The sequence below is a fragment of the Panthera leo genome, chromosome B4 (genome assembly GCF_018350215.1).
Source record: "Panthera leo isolate Ple1 chromosome B4, P.leo_Ple1_pat1.1, whole genome shotgun sequence".
Taxonomy (NCBI): domain Eukaryota; kingdom Metazoa; phylum Chordata; class Mammalia; order Carnivora; family Felidae; genus Panthera; species Panthera leo.
The window spans coordinates 109833767-109853099 of record NC_056685.1 but is presented as its reverse complement, the minus strand read 5'-3'; the positions used below and the strand labels follow the sequence as shown (position 1 = coordinate 109853099).

The following is a 19333-nucleotide window of genomic DNA, read 5'->3' as shown; positions in this document are numbered from 1 at the left end:
CTTTTTAAATGTTTAGATGAAAGCTCAAGAAGTAGAACTAGCTTTGGAGGAAGTTGAAAAAGCTGGAGAAGAACAAGCAAAATTCGGTAATGCCCTGGAAGAAGTTTATCATAGTGTCCAATAGGGGACTCCGTTTAACATATTCTATAAAATGTGTGTATTCCCAACTTACTTTGAAAGACATGTGTAGAACTCCTGTTTTATGGATGAGGTATAGAAGTTACTTTCTCTTATGTTACCTTATTACAATCATGATGGAGTCTTTAAAAATAATTTTATTACTTTATTGAAATTTATGTAAAAGTTTGTTTTGAGATAAATCTGACTAATTGAAACTTTTTTTTTAATAGAAAATCAATTAAAAACTAAAGTAATGAAACTGGAAAATGAACTGGAGGTATGTCCTTTTGTATTTCCCTAGGGTGTAATTGTTAATTTCATTACTTTGAATTAATACTTTTACAATTTTCTGTTGTCTGGAAAATCACAAGAGTGATATTGTGTTCATAATTAATTGTTCAACATATATTATATATTTATTACATACCTTAAATTCTAAGAATTGAGCATTCAGTTGTGAACAAAATAAAAACGTTAAATAACCTGAAGTTTACAGACTAGAGGGTTATACAGAAGATTACTAATAACTGAGCTGGCATGGAGGCATATGGGAATTTGAGGAATAGTGACAGAAGGATATGGCAGAAGAAGTAGCTTTTGAGAAAGCTAAGAGCCAAAATATGAATGTAGTGTTAAGGAACCAAGACATTGAAATTCCTGAGAATGTGGGAAGGAATGTGCTACAAAAATTAGCCTTTAAAAGGGAGAAAAGACCTTCTTTTTAATAGGAAGAATGGATGTGTATAGAAGCTTTTATGTTTGTAGGTTTAGTACCTGGAAGTGGAGAGATTGGAGGGATTGCTAAAAATAAGAGGGGAAGATATATGGTCAAATTTTAAGGAAGATTAAGCTTCAAAAATAGTGGAGAATGAAGTGGAGATTAGGAGATATAGAGTCAGATGATTTGAGTTCAAATCCTGATTCTTTTATTTATTAACTGTGAACTGGGAGGAGTTATTTTTTATCCCCTACTGTATATCCATCTCCTAGAAGAATATCAGCCACTCTCAGTTAATACTTACTAAATTAATTCTGAAGTTGGATTCATTCTGTTGGTGTTTAGCCAGGTACCTGCTGTGGAATGGAAGGATAGGGCTGTGGGAGTGGGAGATACTAGTAAGAAAGTGGTTGATGTGGTGATTATGAAATCTCAGCTGATGGGTAAAGAAATCAAGATTTGATTGGTGGGAGAGGTTAGAGAGGAGTCCAGAGGTTAGAGAGGGTCCTGTGAGGTCAGAGGGCAGGTATACTAGGAATCATGAGAGAATGTTTCTGCTGGCACAATGTTCTGGTGTGGGCATGAAAGTGGGAGGCTATAGTGAATTCAAGAAGCATGTAAAAAAAAAAAAAAAAAAAAGTGAGAGAGAGAGACCAGAATGAGAGTTATATGGATGTGGAAACTGCTTAGTGGGGCTTTTTGTGGAAGACTAGGAGCCATGTGCCAAAAATTCTCAATAAATTTTGAGAGGGAACAGTTGGGAAGTTAGTAGTTTGCTACTACCCTGAGTAGGTAGGGATTAGATAACTGGATATCATGTGGAATTCAAAGCAGCTGGAATTTTCACAAAATGATGGAGGAAGGATAGCCTGGAAGTTGCAGGTTGAGGTAAATCAACACCATGTCTTGACCCTAAGGTCTATGGGATGTGAAAGAATGAGCATCTCCCAATTAAAAGACTTCCAAAGGAATTAGTATATTAAAGGAACCAAATTGGACCTAAGGCAGGGAGATGGAGAGTATGATTCAGTAAAAGGGCTGGGGGTATAAAAAATTTATCTTGATTTTTGAGAGCACAATGGAAGGTTTTCTGAAGGAGGAAAAAAGTGAGAAAAGTATTATATAGGATTAAGACAACTGTATTGTAAAGAGATGAATGTGAGACAGGTAGATGACAAAAGGATGTTTTGGACTATGAGTCCAAATAACAGGAACATGAAGTGAAATGGATTTAATTTGCCATGAGATTTTTTTTTTTTTTTTTTTAAAGTAAACTACCCCTAATGTGAGGCTCGAACTCATGACCATGAGATCAAGAGTTGAATGCCCTACTTACTAAGCCAGCCAGGTGCCCAATCTGGCACAAGATTTTAAAGATGACCTTAGTCTAAGCCAATCTAGTACAGTAACACTAATCACTTGTGGTTATTTGCAAGTGGCTATTTAAACTTAAATTCATTACAATTAAAATTAAAAATTCAGTTCTGTAGTTGCAGTAGCCACATTTCAAGTGCTCAAAGCCACATGTAGGTAGTGGCTGTAGTACTCTACTGTGCAGAGAACATTTCCATTATCCTAGAAAGTCCTGTTAGACAGCAATGGTCTAAAGAGAGTCTGAGGGAAAGGGCAGGTTAAGAGCAACAGAGGTCAGCGACTGGGTGGAGGCCCTGGTGAGTTGTAGCCTGGTTTCAGAGTTCTGATGCTCAGGAGAAGCCTTCATAGCTCATTGCCTGTGTTCTCTGCCTGTGTGGTTTAGTCTGGGGTCTGTGGCTCAGTGGTTATAATAGAGCCTGAATGATTGACAGTCCATTTGTAGCTGTGGGTGGCTCAGAAAAAGTTTAAGGGCTTGCCAGTCTGCAAACTAAAGCTCAAATTAACAGTTTTAAAAACAGGTTCTTAAGCTAACATGATTTTAAACATCTGGTGCTGATTATAATACAAATTTAAAGTCAGTTTGTTGTTGATTCTCCAATTATAATGAGATTGATTTATAGTTTTGGTTTAATTTAAGATGGCTCAGCAATCTGCAGGTGGTCGTGACACTCGGTTTTTACGTGATGAAATTCGCCAACTTGAAAAGCAATTGGAACAAAAAGATAGAGAATTGGAGGACATGGAAAAGGAGTTGGAGAAAGAGAAGAAAGTTAATGAACAAGTAAGGAACATTTTTTCAATGAATCTTAACCATTTAAGTTACGTAAAAACACCTGATTATGCATTTTATAGTGGTAAGTATCAGTTAGTATGTTTTATGTGAGAATTGATGTACTGTATACTTATCTCTACGGTTTTACATCACTGTTCATGTTGTCATCACATCTTTAAATCAAATTCCTTGTCTTCAAGAGTACCTCAACTTTATGCAATAAATAGCTATCCATAAAAAAGTAAAGGTTCTTAAGTTGTGTTAATGCCAACATTTTGTAAATCAATGCATATTTTAAATCATAATATTTCATCATTTATACAAATATAGTCATTACCTTTTAGGTTATTCCTTGTTATTTATAAGATAATTCATGCAGTGTACACTTAAATTTAGTTTGAGGGCAAAATTTTTGGCAGATGAATTTGTAAATTCCTGTCGGAAAACAACATGTTTCCTAATTTGCCTCACCTGTCAGTCAACTTATACAAAATCTGCTGCCCAAGTGTGGTAACTGTCCCATCCCAGATTCTCAGAAGCTTTCTCTACCTTTGTGTCCTTTAAGTGAATGGTGTATTACATCCTGAGAATCTTATTTTGTCCATTGTTCTCTTAGAAATAGAAGGTGGTAAATTAAAAAAAAAATTTTTTAACGTTTTTTATTTATTTTTGAGAGAGGGAGAGACAGAGCATGAACAGGGGAGGGTCAGAGAGAGGGAGACACAGAATCTGAAACAGGCTCCAGGCTCTGAGCTGTCAGCACAGAGCCCGACACGGGGCTCGAACTCACGGACCACGAGATCATGACCTGAGCCGAAGTCGGCCGCTCAACCGACTGAGCCACCCAGGCGCCCCGAAGGTGGTAAATTTTAAATAAACAACAATGATTATAAGGTGATGTTGCTATTTAAAAGAATCTGTTATAAATTTATTTGTAAGGAAAAACATCCCTATTCTTGCTGTATCCATTTTCTTATATAATTTAGAAGATTCATATAAGAGTGAGCTATTTATACACTTGTTGTAGTGGAAAAAGTATGGATTAATGGCGCCTAAAGATTAGAAATAAGTTCTTAGAGGATTGTCTGTTTAGTTGACTCAGTAAAACGTAATAGACCTATGGCTTTCTTAATAATCATAAAGGATTTGGGGGCGCCTGGGTGACTCAGTCGGTTAAGCATCCAACTTTGGCTCAGGTCATGATCTCACAGTTCGTGGGTTTGAGCCGCGCATCCAGCTCTGTGCTGACAGCTCAGAACCTGGAGCCTGCTTCAGATTCTGTGTCTCCCCATTCTCTCTCTGCCCCTCCCCCACTCATGCTTTGTCTCTGTCTTTGTGTCTCAAAAATAAGTGTTAAAAAAAATAATCATAAGGGATTTAACCTATGATCTACAGTAATGGAATTGCTTGTTGGGATGTTTGTGGTTTTCTAGACCATTGTTCTTCTGTCTAGCCCATGTATTAGTCAACTTTTTTGCCATTCATACCACATACCCTTAGTGAATCACAACTACCTTGTCCATTCTTCTTAGACTACTATCTTTATTCATAGGTACATACACAGAGAGCTTGAATACATAGGCTGTATACCATTCTAGTTGCTAGATTCTTTGAGATGGAATATGAGTATGAGTTGTTGGCAATTTCTTCTTTGCCCTTAACCAGTCATTCAGTTATTATTGAGTATTCACAGCTTGCCAGAGACAGTTAGGGCAATAATATTATGCTTCTTGATATTCATTGTCAATAACAAATGTAACATGGATGATACTCTGGGGTGGGATATCTAAATCAATCTTGAGGTTCAGGAAGTGATTTGTAAACTAAGACTGAAGTAGGAGTTAGTCTGGCAAGGGAATGGGATGGCCTTGGTGGTTAAAGAAATGGCATTCTGGGCTGAAGATACAGCATTTGCTAAGATCTAGAGGGAAGAGATGGCATGGTGAATTCAGGGAACTACAGTTACTCATTCTGGCTGAAATATAAGTAAAATAGCTAGTATAGAATCCTTACTAATTGCCAGTTACCTTATATGCACTCATTTGTTATTCATTTCATACTTATCATATAAGATAGGTAACATTTCCCCATGCTATAGATGAGGAAACTGAGGCACAGAAAGATTAAGTAATTGTCCATGATTACAGAAATAATAAGTTGTAAGACCAGGATTTAAATCCAAACTTACTCAGTGAGTCTGTGTTCTAAACCACTATACTATCCTGCCTTCCTAGTTCAAACATTTGTGATCCTCTGGAGAGATCAGCACAGGTCAGTTTCTAAGGAATTTGCTCCTTTTCCTAAAAGGAACCAATGAAGAATTTTGAATCCAAGAATATCATGATGAGATCTATATTTTTGAAATTTATTCATCTTTAGAGAGAGTGGATTGAAGGGGATTAGGAATAGTAAGGAGACAGGTGTGGTAATTCAGGCAGGTGCCAATGATGGACTAATTAAAGTCATAACTCAAGGGATTAAGGGCTGGAGACACTTAGTTTAGAGAGGTAGGTGTAATTGGATGTAGTGAATGATTGATTGTCAGACGAGAGGGAGGAAAGGAGAGGGGCCCCACTAAGGAGGGATGCAGGAGGGGTTTAGAAGGTGTGCAATTAGTTTTCACTTTTATACATGTTGAGTCCAAGGTCCCAGTGGGCATATTCACAAAAGAGATCTATGGATTTGGAATTCATGAAAGAAAGTGTGGATGATGATTTGTGAGTTATCGACATAGATATTGAAACCATAGAAATGACTGTAAGGCGATCTCTGAGAAATGTCTAATGAATAGGAAGAGGTGCTTCAAGGAACAACACTTTAGAAAGGACAAAAATAAAAAATGTGATGTTTGACAAACTAAGAGAAAGGAGCATGAGTAGCGTTAAATGCTTCAGTGTTCTTTACATCTCTGTCCTTGTTAAAATTTTCCAATTCATAAACGATGGGACTGTTTCTTACCTCCTAGCTGATGATGATGATAAGGATGATGATGATGGTGATGATGATAGTAGTAGTAGTAGGTAAACTCCTCAAATTTGTGTAACATTTTGCATTTTGTTATAAACTTTCTCTAACCTTTTTATTTTGAAAACTATCAAATAAACATGCATATACTCTTCATATAGATTCCCCAATTATCAAAATTTTACCACATTTATTTTACCTGTCAGTTTCTTTGTTTTAAGAAAAAATCTTTTTTGAACGTTTATTTATTTTTGAGAGACAGAGACAGAACACAAGCAGGGGAGGAGGAGAGAGAGGGAGACACAGAATCCAAAGCAGGCTCCAGGCTCTGAGCTCTCAACACAGAGCCTGATGTGGGGCTCAAACCCACAAACTGTGAGATCATGACCTGAGCCAAAGTCAGACTCCCAATGGACTGAGCCACCTAGGTGCCCTTCTGTCAGTATCTTTGTAAACACATATCTCCCTCTCTTTCTCTTTGCTGCGTCAGTTAAGAGTTGACTGCAGATAAGATGATACTTCACACTGAAATATTTCAGCATGTCTCTCCTAAAAAGTGTATTCCCCAAAATAACCACTATATAATTACCATATGCAGGAAATTTAATATTTATTCAATACTCTACTATCTAGTCTATAAACATATTTTTTTCTATTGGCCTAATAATGCCCTTCACAGTCCTCCACCCAATATCCAAGGTTCCATCAAGGTTCACATACTGATTTGGTTATTTATTATAGACTTTTAAATGTATTATAATTGCAAACCACTGATATTTTATTTTTTCCTTGAATAAGAGGCAAAAGCAGAAAAGTGAAAGGTCATAAGAGGGCTGGGGTTTGGACAACGGATGAAAAAAATCTATGATAATGGTTATAATATTTGTTTTGGGAAACAAAAAGAGTCATAACTGAAATCATCTATATAAGGAGAAGGAACACTCCATAATTTTTTTTGTTATTTCATGCACTGAGCATTGTGCTGATGACTTTATATACAATGTACTTAATTTTTACATCAACATATGAAACGGAAAAATTGAATTTAAGAGATGGTAAATGATTTGTTCATATTGTACTAGAAATTGGTGGACGAAGAATATAAACTTGGGCCAGTCTGATTTCAGATTGCTTCTTTTTAACCATTATGTTGTACTGCCTTATATTTCTAAGTAATTTAATGCTCAACAGAACACAGAATATTCTAGACCTGACATAGAAGAACTGCAAAATGCTAAAGATTTTGGACAGAAAATTACTGTTTATTAGATTTTGGCAGGAGTGGGGGTGGATAATCTGTCTACAAAACTTTGGTTAGAGTTTTGGTTTTAGTTTGATTATTGAAGCTTTTAAACTTAACCTGTTTTACTTTTCCCAGTCCTTAGATTTCACAAATTTTGGATTATTGTTCATGTCTTGGATCAACGTGAAATCCTTAACAGTTAATCATTCTCTACTTCATTAGAGAGGATTTCAAATTTAAATTGATCGGCTGAAAGCCTGGTTTTATATTGAATCACTGCTGAATTTTATTATTATTAATCTTTTTTTTTTTTTTTTTTTGCTATTTTAGTTGGCTCTTCGAAATGAGGAGGCAGAGAATGAAAACAGCAAATTAAGAAGAGAGGTTGGTAAAAAATTTTAGTAGTTGTGGCAGTTCAACAAAGATACTTGTTAAAAAAGTTTTCGTAAATTTATACTCTAACTAGAACTGGATTCTTCTAATAATGTTTTCAAGCTGGCTGATTTTATGATATGAATTTGTCTCAGGGAAATAGAAAATGAGAGTTGAAGCCGTCAAGTACTGTATTCATCTCTTACTTTACGTGGGTAAATTTTGCTTTGTTTTATAAGCCATTCTTTGTTTGCTAACTGACTGTACAACTGGATTTCTGTCTTACCGCTCTTCTTTTACCTACTGTTCTTTTAAATGTTTTGTTTTTTCATGAAATCTTAAAAGTTCTTTATTATTTGGCTCTTTTGAGCCAAATAATATTTATGCATTGTTTACCCTTATAGGAGTTCTTATCTTTTTAACATAATCAAAATATTCTTTGTTTTGGTTGATTATGAGTATTCTTGCTTTCTTTGATCATCCAAAATAATATCTCATTCTCCTATAATTTCTCATTTTGGTTTTAATTTCTAATGCTTGTTTTTTAATTATATATTTCCTTTCTCGTTTCTAATTACATTTTTCCTGTTCTTTTCTGGAGAACAAACGTCTAAAGAAAAAGGTGAGACTTCAAGGGTGGTGATACCTTGGGAATTTCAAGATCTGTTTTGAGATCCCTATTTAGAGGGTGAAATTTTTGTTTCTCTGGATAGTTTCTTAATAGAAAATACTGTATTTGGTCTTCTTCCAGAATGAGCAACTTCGTCAGGATATTGTTGACTATCAGAAACAAATAGATTCTCAAAAAGAAACACTTTTGTCAAGAAGAGGAGAAGACAGTGACTACCGATCACAGTTGTCTAAAAAAAACTATGAACTTGTCCAATATCTGGATGAAATTCAGGTAAAATAGAAGTCATTTCAAGGCAATGATTCTTGTAAAATTTTAATCTTGTTATAATGTAAATCTAGTGTTTGGTCCTACATTTAAATCCTTTAGTAGAAATCTTCAACTGCATTTGTAAACGTGAAATAAATTACATCTTTGAAGTTACAAATGTTGCAAATTCATTCATTTTATATGCCTATTTTGGGCATTGCTTAAGAAGAACTGAACTTTTTTAGGTGGAATTTGCTTTATATTTAATTTAATTGGTCAAAAACAATTGGTATTACAGACCTAGTAGAAAGAATTCTCTGGATCTAGTAGATCAAGTGGAAAGAATTCTCTGCTCTCCAGCAGACAGTTAAGACTCTGTTTAACTTTAATTTAGTTTAAATTTCAGTTTCTTAAGTTAACTATTACGTTTTTAACTTTATTAGACTTTAACAGAAGCTAATGAAAAAATTGAAGTTCAGAATCAAGAAATGAGAAAAAATCTAGAAGAGTCTGTACAGGAGATGGAAAAGATGACTGATGAGTATAACAGGATGAAAGCTATTGTACATCAGACAGATAATATAATGGACCAATTAAAAAAGGAAAATGATCATTATCGGCTTCAAGTAAGAATTGCTCTTAGATTAACTCATTTGTGCAGACTTCATGTTGTATCATTACTATTTGTGTGAAGCTGAAAAGTACTTTAACTTTCTAGGATGTGTATTTTTGTCTTATGCTGTAATGTATTCTCTTATACTGTAATATGTTGCCATGCTGATTTATTTGTCCATATGTGTTTCTCTAATGGGACACAAGGTATCCTTTATGTATACCTCATTATTCTTGCCATTTAGGATATATAGTTGATACCTGAATGAATGTGTAGACAGCAATCCGGGAAGCTAATAAATGTGGGGATTTTCTACTAAAGATTCTTAGAAGCCCTGTGGGCCATGAAGTTAAATTTTACACCTTAAAATAAATATAAATATCCTAGAAAAGCAATACATTGCTCATTTTTTACATGGATTAAACTAGTGTAAAACATAGAATAATGCTGAAACATATAGTTCTCTAGTAATGACAAATAATTATACCTTTGTAATGAGACAGAAACCATTAAATATTGCCTCTAACTACAGAACTGCTCCAATAATGAATGTGCATTGGTAATGTATACGTGTATACACGTATGAGGATGTATAATGTATATATGTAATGTATGTATAAATATGCATATATAACAAATATGTATATATTGTGCTATTTTGCAACAATTCTTGAAATAATTGTTACCTTTTAGGTGCAGGAGCTTACAGACCTTCTGAAAGCAAAAAATGAAGAAGATGATCCAGTCATGGCTGCTGTCAATGCAAAAGTAGAAGAATGGAAGGTGTTTTTTTCAGTTGACATAATGGGTTTTGCATTTGTATTTTTGATTTCAATTTCTTAGTTTTCTTTAAAGGCCTTTGGTAGTTAATGACATTTTTATTAGGCAATATTTAAAGTACATCAAATGTCCTAGTTACAGGAGCACTAAGTGCTCTCTCTTGTGGAATCCTCTAGCTTATTTGTTAGTAAATGAGTTCTTCCCCATCAGTGAGTTAAACTTTAAGCTGAACTTTTTGATAGAAGTCTAAGTCTAAATCATAACATATTTGTCCTCTAAAATAGATAATTCTAAGTAAAATTAAAAAATTTTCAACATAACTCATAGTTACTCTGCATATGTATTATAGTTCCAGGTTTAATTTTAGTTTTTTTAATTCTCACGTCAAATCAAACTATTGGTTTTCAGTGGAAATGGGAGAAAGGAAAGGGATCTTTTAGAATCATCTGAGTTTTTTTCCAAAGAACACCTTTCAGGCTCCTCCCCACTCTCCAACCCCAACCAGATCCCCTGGCCTTACCATATCAGAAGCTAAGGGTTATGATGACTATATATTTTGAAAAAAGTCTGAAGCTATTCTGAATGAGTAATTCTAATTTTAAAAGCTGTCATTTCCATAGTTATTGGTTTTTAACAGTTCATATAAATCTTGTTGGCTATTTGGAATTGGTTATCTGGGAAGCTCAGATAACCTATATTTTAAACACAAGCAGTAGGAGTGGAAATGAGGCCCAAAGAGTCAATTGGAGATTAGTAAACTTTCTGTAAAAGTCCAGAGAATAAATATTTTAGACCATCTGGTCTCTGGTATAACTAAACTCTGCTATTATAACATGAAACCAGCCACAGACAATAGATAGATAGATGAATGAGCAAGGTTGTTTCCTAATAAATCTTTATAAAAACAGGCAGCAGGCCAAATTTGGCCTTTGATTCTGTTTTTTCATTCCTGGATAAAAAGTTTTTACATTATTTTAATTTGGGAGGGAGAGATGGTAGTATAGTATTCTACTGCAGTTTACTTTGTTTTCACTTAATGCCTTTTAAGAATGATAAATAGAGTACTGGTTTATTCTTTTTAATTGCTTTGTAATTTTTCTTTATAGATAAGTTATTTATTTAATTGATTCCCTATTGTGTGACACTTAGCAAGATTCTGGTTTTTGATATTAGAAGCAATGTTTCAGGGGTGCAAGGGTGGCTTTGTTGGTTAAATCCAACTGTTGGTTTCAGCTCAGGTCATGATCTCACGGTTTCATGAGTTCCAGCCCCACATCAGGCTCTGCACTGACAGTGAGGAGCCTGCTTGGGATTCTTTCTCTCCTTCTCTCTCTGCCCCTCCCCCATTCATGTTGTGTGTGTGTGTGTCTCCCTCCCTCAAGATAAATAAATTAAAAAAAAAAGAAACAGTGTTATAATTAATTCTTTATGTATTTGTTTTGCAAATATGCAGGTTAAATTGCTACAAGTTGTGATACATATCCAAATATATACCTCAAGTTTGACACTTGTCTTTAGGCTTTATTGTATTTTTTGCTATGAAGTATTTCTTTTTATATTATATAGTTTATTTTTTTTGTGCCTTTTTATCATAATTAGAAAGGGTTCTGAGTATAAAATTGTTTTCTCGTACTTTCTTCTAGTGGCTCCTAATTTCATCTTTTACATTTAAGTCTTTGAAGCATGTATAATTAATTTTGGCATGAAGAATGAGGTATGGATGCAGTAGACCTACTCAGTCATCCAAACATTATATATTGAACATTTTATCTTTCCCCTACTGAAATAGTTTTATTTTTAATATATACGAAACTTCTGTTGAATTTGAATTTATTTTTGGACTCTCTCCTTTATATTGATTGATATGTTTTCTAACCATGTATCTTTGTTTTAGTTATTGTTATGTATAAATATTTGTAAAAGCTGTTCATTTTTCAGCTTTTACATGCTTTCCTATGAACTTATTTTTTTTAATATAAATTTTAGAAATAGTTCTTAAAAATCGCATTTTAGAGACGTCAGGTTGGTTCAGTTGGTTAAGTGTCCAACTTTTGATTTCGGCCCAGGTCATGATCTCACAGTCCTGAGATCAAGCCCTGTGTTGGGTTTTGGGCTGGGCATGGGACCTGCTTGGGATTCTCTCTCTCCCTCTCCCCCTTCCCTGCCCTCTATCTCTTTCTCTCTCTCTTTAAAAAAAAAAAAAAAGAAAGAAAGAAAAGAAAAGAAAAAGAAGAAATCTTATTTTATTGGATATGTGATAAATTTATAAGCTAATTTATAAGTTGATTTTGGTATTTGGTTCTTCTAGCAAAGAACACAAGACATCCTTAATTCAAAATATTTTATGCCTCTTGGTGGCATTTTAAAGTTTTCTCCATAAAGATTAATTGTGCAAAACTTTTTTGTAGTTGTATGAAGGTATTTATAACATGGATAGGTTTTGGAAGCTTTTGATTGTTGAAAGATTGAATTTCTAAAGCAACAAAAATTTTTTAAAATGTTAAAACAGCAACTTAATGTATATTTTTGAATCATTTCTTACTTGAACTTAAGATTATACACACAAAAGGAACAATGATACGCAAATAGTTGCTGATACTTTGTTACTTCAAAGTGAATTTTATTTCCTGTATTTTCTTGAAATATGCTAATGGTATATATTAAGAGTATTTATCATAAGTGAAAAATGATTTGTCAATTTTCCTCTTATGTAACAGATCCTATGTTGTTTATATCTAGTTAATTTTGTCTTCTAAAGATGATGAAATTATTGAATATCAGCAAATGTTACATAACCTGAGAGAGAAATTGAAAAATGCCCAGCTTGATGCTGATAAAAGTAGTGTGATGGCTCTACAACAGGTAAAACCTTTTCAAAATTTGGTTTATTAAAGTAGTCAACGTGTCTAACTTAGTGGCTTGCACTATTGGGTATATAATAAAGTCTTTTAAAGTCCAGTCCCAAGAAACAATTAGAATTAAGTTTAGAGTTAGGAATAGAATTATTTTGTGTGTTTTTCTGTGTTGATGCAGATAATACCCATATTGTTTTGATTGAGAGTTATTTAATAAGAAACTTAAAAACTTTTATAAACTTAAAAATAGCTTCATACTCTATTAACATTTATCATATCGTATGTTAGTGCTGAAATGTCCTGTATAATGTGAAAAAAGCTAAAAGTGTGGTTGTAATTTGTGCTACATATTTTACTTTTGGGACAGCTGGGTGGCTCGGTTGGTTGAGCATCTGACTCTTGATTTCAGCTCAGGTCATGATCTCACGGTTCATGGGATCAAGCCCCATGTCCGGCTCTGCACTTACTGTGCAGATCCTGCTTGGCACTCTGTCTCCCTCTCTCTCTGCCCCTCCCCCACTTATGTTATCTCTCTTTCTCTCTCTGTCTCTTCTCTCTCAAAATAAATAAACATTTTAAAATACATAAAATAAAAAATAAAAAGATTTTTCTTTTGGTACAAATATATTCATGTAGCAGTTATACTTTCATCATCTGGGCTCTGTGGTCATAATCCAAAAGAGGGAAATTTGGGTAGTATTTGGAGGATAAGAACAATTGCAAGGGACAGTATTTTGAATGAAGCACTGTAAGGTGAAAGATGGTAATGGATGGGTCATGAGGAATGGTAGCCTGAAAGTCCTATGAAGCCATTAATGTTAGAAAGTTCTGGAACTCCCTTTGCCGGGATGTTAGCCATTATATCCATCCGTGTTAGAGTGACAGCAGTGTACCTAACACTGTGTAGTGCAGTTGAGGGTCTACAAAGTAGTAGAAGACATAATTTTGATCCATAAAAAATATATTCTATAGTCTTGTTGAAAAAAACACAAGACCTACTTTTTTCCTTACTTTTAAAATGTAGGTTAACATTCATGAAGAAATAACATTCATTATTGAAAAATATTTTATAGGGTATACAAGAACGAGATAGTCAAATTAAGATGCTCACTGAGCAAGTGGAACAATATACAAAAGAAATGGAAAAAAATACTTTCATTATTGAAGATTTGAAAAATGAGCTTCAAAGAAACAAAGGTAATTCAATGTTGAATAAGTATATAAAGTTATTTTATGTACCATCCAATTTTACAAGTATTTTTATTATGTCTTGTCATTATATGTATTATTGATTTTTCTTTTTGAATTTTATCATAATTTCAAAAAATTATACAGTATGTTATTACTACTTTACATATATTGCTAGTGTTTAAATTTTTAAGTGATGGAGATATTTTCAGTAATTTTTCCCTGATGAAAATTACATTAACATTTATTACCAGATTAGTTACATGAAGAAATGAAAAATGGTGATATAATTAATTATACTTATTTATCCCCTTTTTTTATAATTAACAAAGAATAGAAGAGAATAAAATTGTGATGCATGTAGCAGCATTGTAGATAGTTTTCAGAAGTTCTTTGACTCATCAACATTTGAATTAACCTTACCCAATTTAATGTCTCATCTTATTCTCCCTACCCTGGGTCATACTGCTTTGCCTAATACATCTAAGTAGAAGCACATGCAACATCAATGGTCTTCTGTTGCCACAGCACTACATGCCATAGTTATACCAGGGCACATTAATGCAAACTATTCATGATAAATTCATGACGGATTTAACATAGTTGCTGAAGATAAAAAAATAAAACACAAAGGGAAATAGCTAGGGAGTGTGTATGTGTGTAAGTGAAATAATGGTGGTGGTGGTGGTGGTTGGAGTTGTGGTTGTAATTTTTTTTACATGTTTTTTTTTGTTTTTTTGTTTTTGTTTTTTGTTTTTTTTTGGGAGAGAGAGTGTGTGAGTGGGGGAGAGGGACAGAGGGAGAGGTCTCAGTGTGAAGAACTACATGGGGCTCGATCCCATGACCCTGGGAGTTGGAGGCTCAACACACTGATCCACCCAGGTGCCCCTGTATGTTGTAATTTAGAAAGTGAGGCAAAAGCCTCATTGAGGAGATACTTGAACAAACACACCAAGTGAGGTAGTAATCCAGGCAGATATCCCTAAACAATGGGAATGAGTGTAAAGGCACTGAAGCAGGAGTGTACCTAGCATGTTGAAGAACAACAAAGAAGCCTTTGTGGCTGGACCAGTGGGCAAGTGGGGTAATAGGTGATGAAATCAGAGGTAACCAGGGACCATGTCATATGGGGACTTACAGTTCACTATAAGGACTTTGGCTTTTATTTTAAGTGAGAAGAAGCACCAAAGAAAGTTTCTGAAGATGGGAATGATATAATTTGATCCATGCTGTATCTGCAATAGACCATAGGGGTGTTAAGGACAGAAGTAGGCAAACCTGTTTAGGGCTGGGTTTCCAGCAGGTTCAGAAATGATCAGGTACTTAGTTAAATAGGACATGTTAAGTTTGAGATGCTTATCAGACATCCGACTGAAAGTATTAAATAGGCACTTGTATTTATAGAAGTCGAGATGGAGGACAACAGTCTCAGGCTCAACATATAAATTTGGGAACCATATGTGTAAAAATGGTAGTTGGAGTCAGGAAGCTGGCTGAAATCATCAAAGGAACAAATGTTAAGAAAAATAACAAAGATTGAGCCCGAGGATGCTTTTACTTAGAGGCTAGGGAGATGAAAGGGAGCAACCGAAGGAGGCTTAGAGATAGGGGAAAATCAGGAATGTGTGGAGTCCTGAAAACCACATGAGGAAAGTCAGCAAGGAAGAGAGTAAGCAACCGTGTTTAGAGCTATATCCAATGCTGCGGATAAGTCATGAGGAGCACTGAAAATTGACTAGTGGATTTAGCAGTGGTCATTTTTGGTTTAAGAGAAAGTAGGTAGAGATGAAATAAAACAGTATGGAAACTCTTTTGAAGACTTTGTATGAAGGGAAGGAGAAAAATGGAGTAGTAACTTGCATGAGGAAAAGTGTTTTTTCTTCTTAAAATGGAAGAAACAATCATGCTTCTAGGTTAAAGGAAAGATCCACTAAAGAAAAAAAAATTGATGCATTGATGAAGCAGGACAGAGAGAGAACTTCTGGAGCAATATCCTTGCGAAGACATTGGGATGGGAGCTAGCGTTCCAGTGGGGGTAGTTGGTCTTAGGATCACAGAGAACTCATCCATAATAACAGAAAGGAAGGTGGAGTGTGTAGATACAGAAGCAGGTAACTGTGTAGATGACCTGATGGTGGGAACAGGTGGAACTGTATTGATTGCTTCTCTTTTCTCAGGCAAGTTAGGATTGGGGAAGATGTGTTAGCAGTTTGAGGAGAGAAGAAAAGAGAAGGTATATAATGGCTATCTGGAAGAGTGAACAGACTAGGGAAATGTAATATGATTGTTGAGCCAACAACAAAGCCCATTTGTTACACTTATTTCTATGTGTGTGTGTATTATGTATTTATCAGAATTATACTTTGACAGTAGTTTAAACTGCTTTAAAAGGGTGATTGATACCATGGGTTTTGCATATTCCAGCCACCAGGAGAAAAAGAGGCAGTTGATCTCTGCTATCAAATAAGAAACAGGTCTTATCTAATGACATTTCAGTCAGTCCACAGTCATATGACCCCTAAAGTCACAGAAGGTGTGTCTACTAATGTATACTGTATACCTGAAGTGAATTTGTAAATTGACCGAGGTTTTCATTGGCCAGCATTAGGTTTAGTTATTAGAAATAGAGATTTGGTAAATGGTAGCAAAATCAAGACAGAAGTTTATTTTTCTCCTTGTGTAATGATGTAGAATTAGGCAGTCCAGGGTATTGCCCTCATCTGTTTCATCCAAGATGGACCTTTCCCCTCCTATCCATATCCCAAACTGCAAGGTAGAGGAGGCAGGGCAGGAGGCATATGACACACACTGAAGGTTAGTCAGGTAAATATGTTGTGGAGAGCCATGTGGAAGAAGGAAGAATAGATACTGGGAGGAGTCAGGCTCTGTTACATTCTCCATCTAGGCTTTTTACTCCAGAGAGGAGGGCTCGTTTCTTATAAACATACGTGATCTCCCACACGAATCCATTACCACCTACTTTTAAGTATGTGCTCCAAATCAGTGGGTGCTCATGGATAAGAATGATTTGTGTTGATCATAGGAATACGATATTTACCTCAAGCAACCTCAAGCAACAGTTTGGTAAGGAAATCTAGGTGGAGATTTTGTAGCTATGAAGTTTAGCTGCAAGTGGCAGAAAAAAATCAAATGTAATAGTGTTTTAAACAGGACAGAAATATATTCTTCCATGATGTAAACAAAGTTGAAGCAACTAGTTTGGGGTTGGTATGATACCTCTTCAAATATAGGGTATCAGGTGCCGTGTTACTTGTTGTTCTGCCTATCTTAACGTGTAGTATCCATTTCATGTTCTGAGTGTTTGAGTTCCAGACTTAATACCATATTCCAGATAGCAGGAAGGAAGAAAGAGGCATTCAGTTGTCTCCTTTAAAAACAGTTCCTGAAATACACATATGGCTTGTTTACTTGTATCCCGTTAGTCACACAACCACATCTAGCTGTTGGGGTATAAGGGGAAATTTAGTCTGTATTTCAAATGGCTGTGTGTCTAACTAAAATTGCAAAGCTCTAAGGCAGTGGACAAAGGTTCAACAGTAGGAACAGATAGCTCATGGTTTTTGCCACAGTGATCATTCTTTGAAAACAGTGTTTTACAGTCTTTTATGATCCATAACCTTTCAGCTAAGATTTTATTGAACTTTTTAACTTGTTTTATCATGAAAATAAAAACAAATTTTATTTTAAAGATATAAAATTATAAATTAATATTAAAGGGATTTTCTTTAGTGACACAACTCTTTTCCTGCTTCCCGTATTGGAATCAAGGATTTAAAGGAAGAAGTAGTCAATTCAATTCTATTAATTCATGAATTTTTTTTTTCCCCCTGTAGGTGCTTCAACTCTTTCCCAACAGACTCATTATATGAAAATTCAGTCAAAGGTTCAAATGTTAGAAGAGAAAACTAAAGAGGCTGAGAGAACAGCTGAACTGGCTGAGGCTGATGCTAGGGAAAAGGATAAAGAACTAGTTGAGACTCTAAAGCGATTAAAAGATTATGAATCGGTATGTATTTTTATCTTGTCCATCAAGGAGCTTACAATATTCTTGCCACTTACAGTGAGACTGTTCTATGCTGTATACTGTGTTCCTTTAAAAGCCTTCAGAAGTGCTTTGTGTTCAAGGTTCTCTTACTCAAACTTTTGAGTAGCATTTACTTTTCAGCAAGAGAACTGTTTTCTCATCATTTGATCAAAACATTTTGCTCTGATAAGCAACTTTGGTGAGGCAGCAAGTTTAGTTTTCTTGTCTAGATGTGACACCATTGGTTTATTTGATAAAAGTTATTTCAGGGACAGTTTTGCTGCCTACTGTGCCGACACACAGTGCTTACTCTGTACTTTTGGTATTTTTAAATCTAATTACCACTAAAACAGGCATTTAATGGCTTACGTATTCTAATAGTATCACTGATTTATTATTCCTTTCCTACATTTTGTTATGTGTTTTATATGTCATTTTCTGAGTCACTTTGTTATTAGGATGCTATACTGGGAAGTTTCAGCTGTTCCATTTTCCATCATTATTGCTGGATTTGGTTTTTGAAAGAACAATAAAAAGCATTTAATGACACAAATCTTACATATATGTGTACTTCCGCTTAGACTTAATAAGAAAATAAATTCATGAATTTGATAATTTATTCAAATAAACCATGTTATACTTAAATTAGATTGGATATTTTTCAGGGAATATATGGTTTAGAAGATGCTGTTATTGAAATAAAGAATTGTAAAAACCAGATTAAAATAAGAGATCGAGAGATTGAAGTATTGACGAAGGAAATCAATAAACTTGAGTTGAAGATCAATGATTTCCTCGATGAAAATGAGGCACTTAGGGAGCGCGTGGGTGAGTCATCTTTTAAGTCCATAGTTTGATCAACCCTAATTGTCAAGTCATTTTTTTGTTTTCCTTCTTGTTTATTCAGTATTACTTTAAAATAGGTGAGTGTTGTTTGTTTTTTTTTTTTCTTTTCCCAAATCAATCCTCTAAAAATATTTAATACAGAAGTGGAGCTGCTCTGATTGAAGTGGGGTTGAGGATTAAATGGGGTTGGGATGGTGGGTGGTCAGACCTGGAGCAGGGTTTTATTCATTCTGGATCTCTTCATTAATAATTGCTTGTTTAAAAACTGAAAGTCTACTAAGTTAATACCACACGTTAGAAGTTAACCACCCCCCATCTGTATGACCCATGTTAGTTTGCAAAGTGCTCTTGTTCAGGTAAATTCATGAGGACATTTAGAAGTACTGGTTAAGTACTTGACTTTTATATTTATGCTGCTTAATTTTTACTTTGGTCTAGTATTTTAAGGTTACTATTGATTCTAAGAAGTAATTGGTAAATTTGGCTTGGAAGTTTATTGATTTCAGTAAATAGTTCATTAATGAGTATTTTTCATTTGAATGTTAAATTATGACAGTGCAATC

General features: G+C 34.6%; 1 protein-coding gene across 2 annotated transcripts in view; it reads left to right on the top strand.

The window, feature by feature from the left end:
- The window catches only part of CEP290 (centrosomal protein 290), a 92450-nt gene that overhangs the window by 2086 nt on the left and 71031 nt on the right, over window positions 1–19333 (top strand). The window contains exons 4-14 of one of the 2 annotated variants that reach the window (XM_042947303.1): window positions 17–86; window positions 351–397; window positions 2850–2993; window positions 7522–7575; window positions 8315–8467; window positions 8887–9069; window positions 9750–9839; window positions 12576–12698; window positions 13765–13888; window positions 17734–17906; window positions 18590–18752. In XM_042947303.1, the coding sequence (XP_042803237.1) occupies window positions 17–86; window positions 351–397; window positions 2850–2993; window positions 7522–7575; window positions 8315–8467; window positions 8887–9069; window positions 9750–9839; window positions 12576–12698; window positions 13765–13888; window positions 17734–17906; window positions 18590–18752 (1324 nt within the window). Of the gene's footprint in view, window positions 1–16; window positions 87–350; window positions 398–2849; window positions 2994–7521; window positions 7576–8314; window positions 8468–8886; window positions 9070–9749; window positions 9840–11444; window positions 11551–12575; window positions 12699–13764; window positions 13889–17733; window positions 17907–18589; window positions 18753–19333 lie in introns of those variants that run through there. The other variant, XM_042947304.1, reaches the window with a different exon arrangement.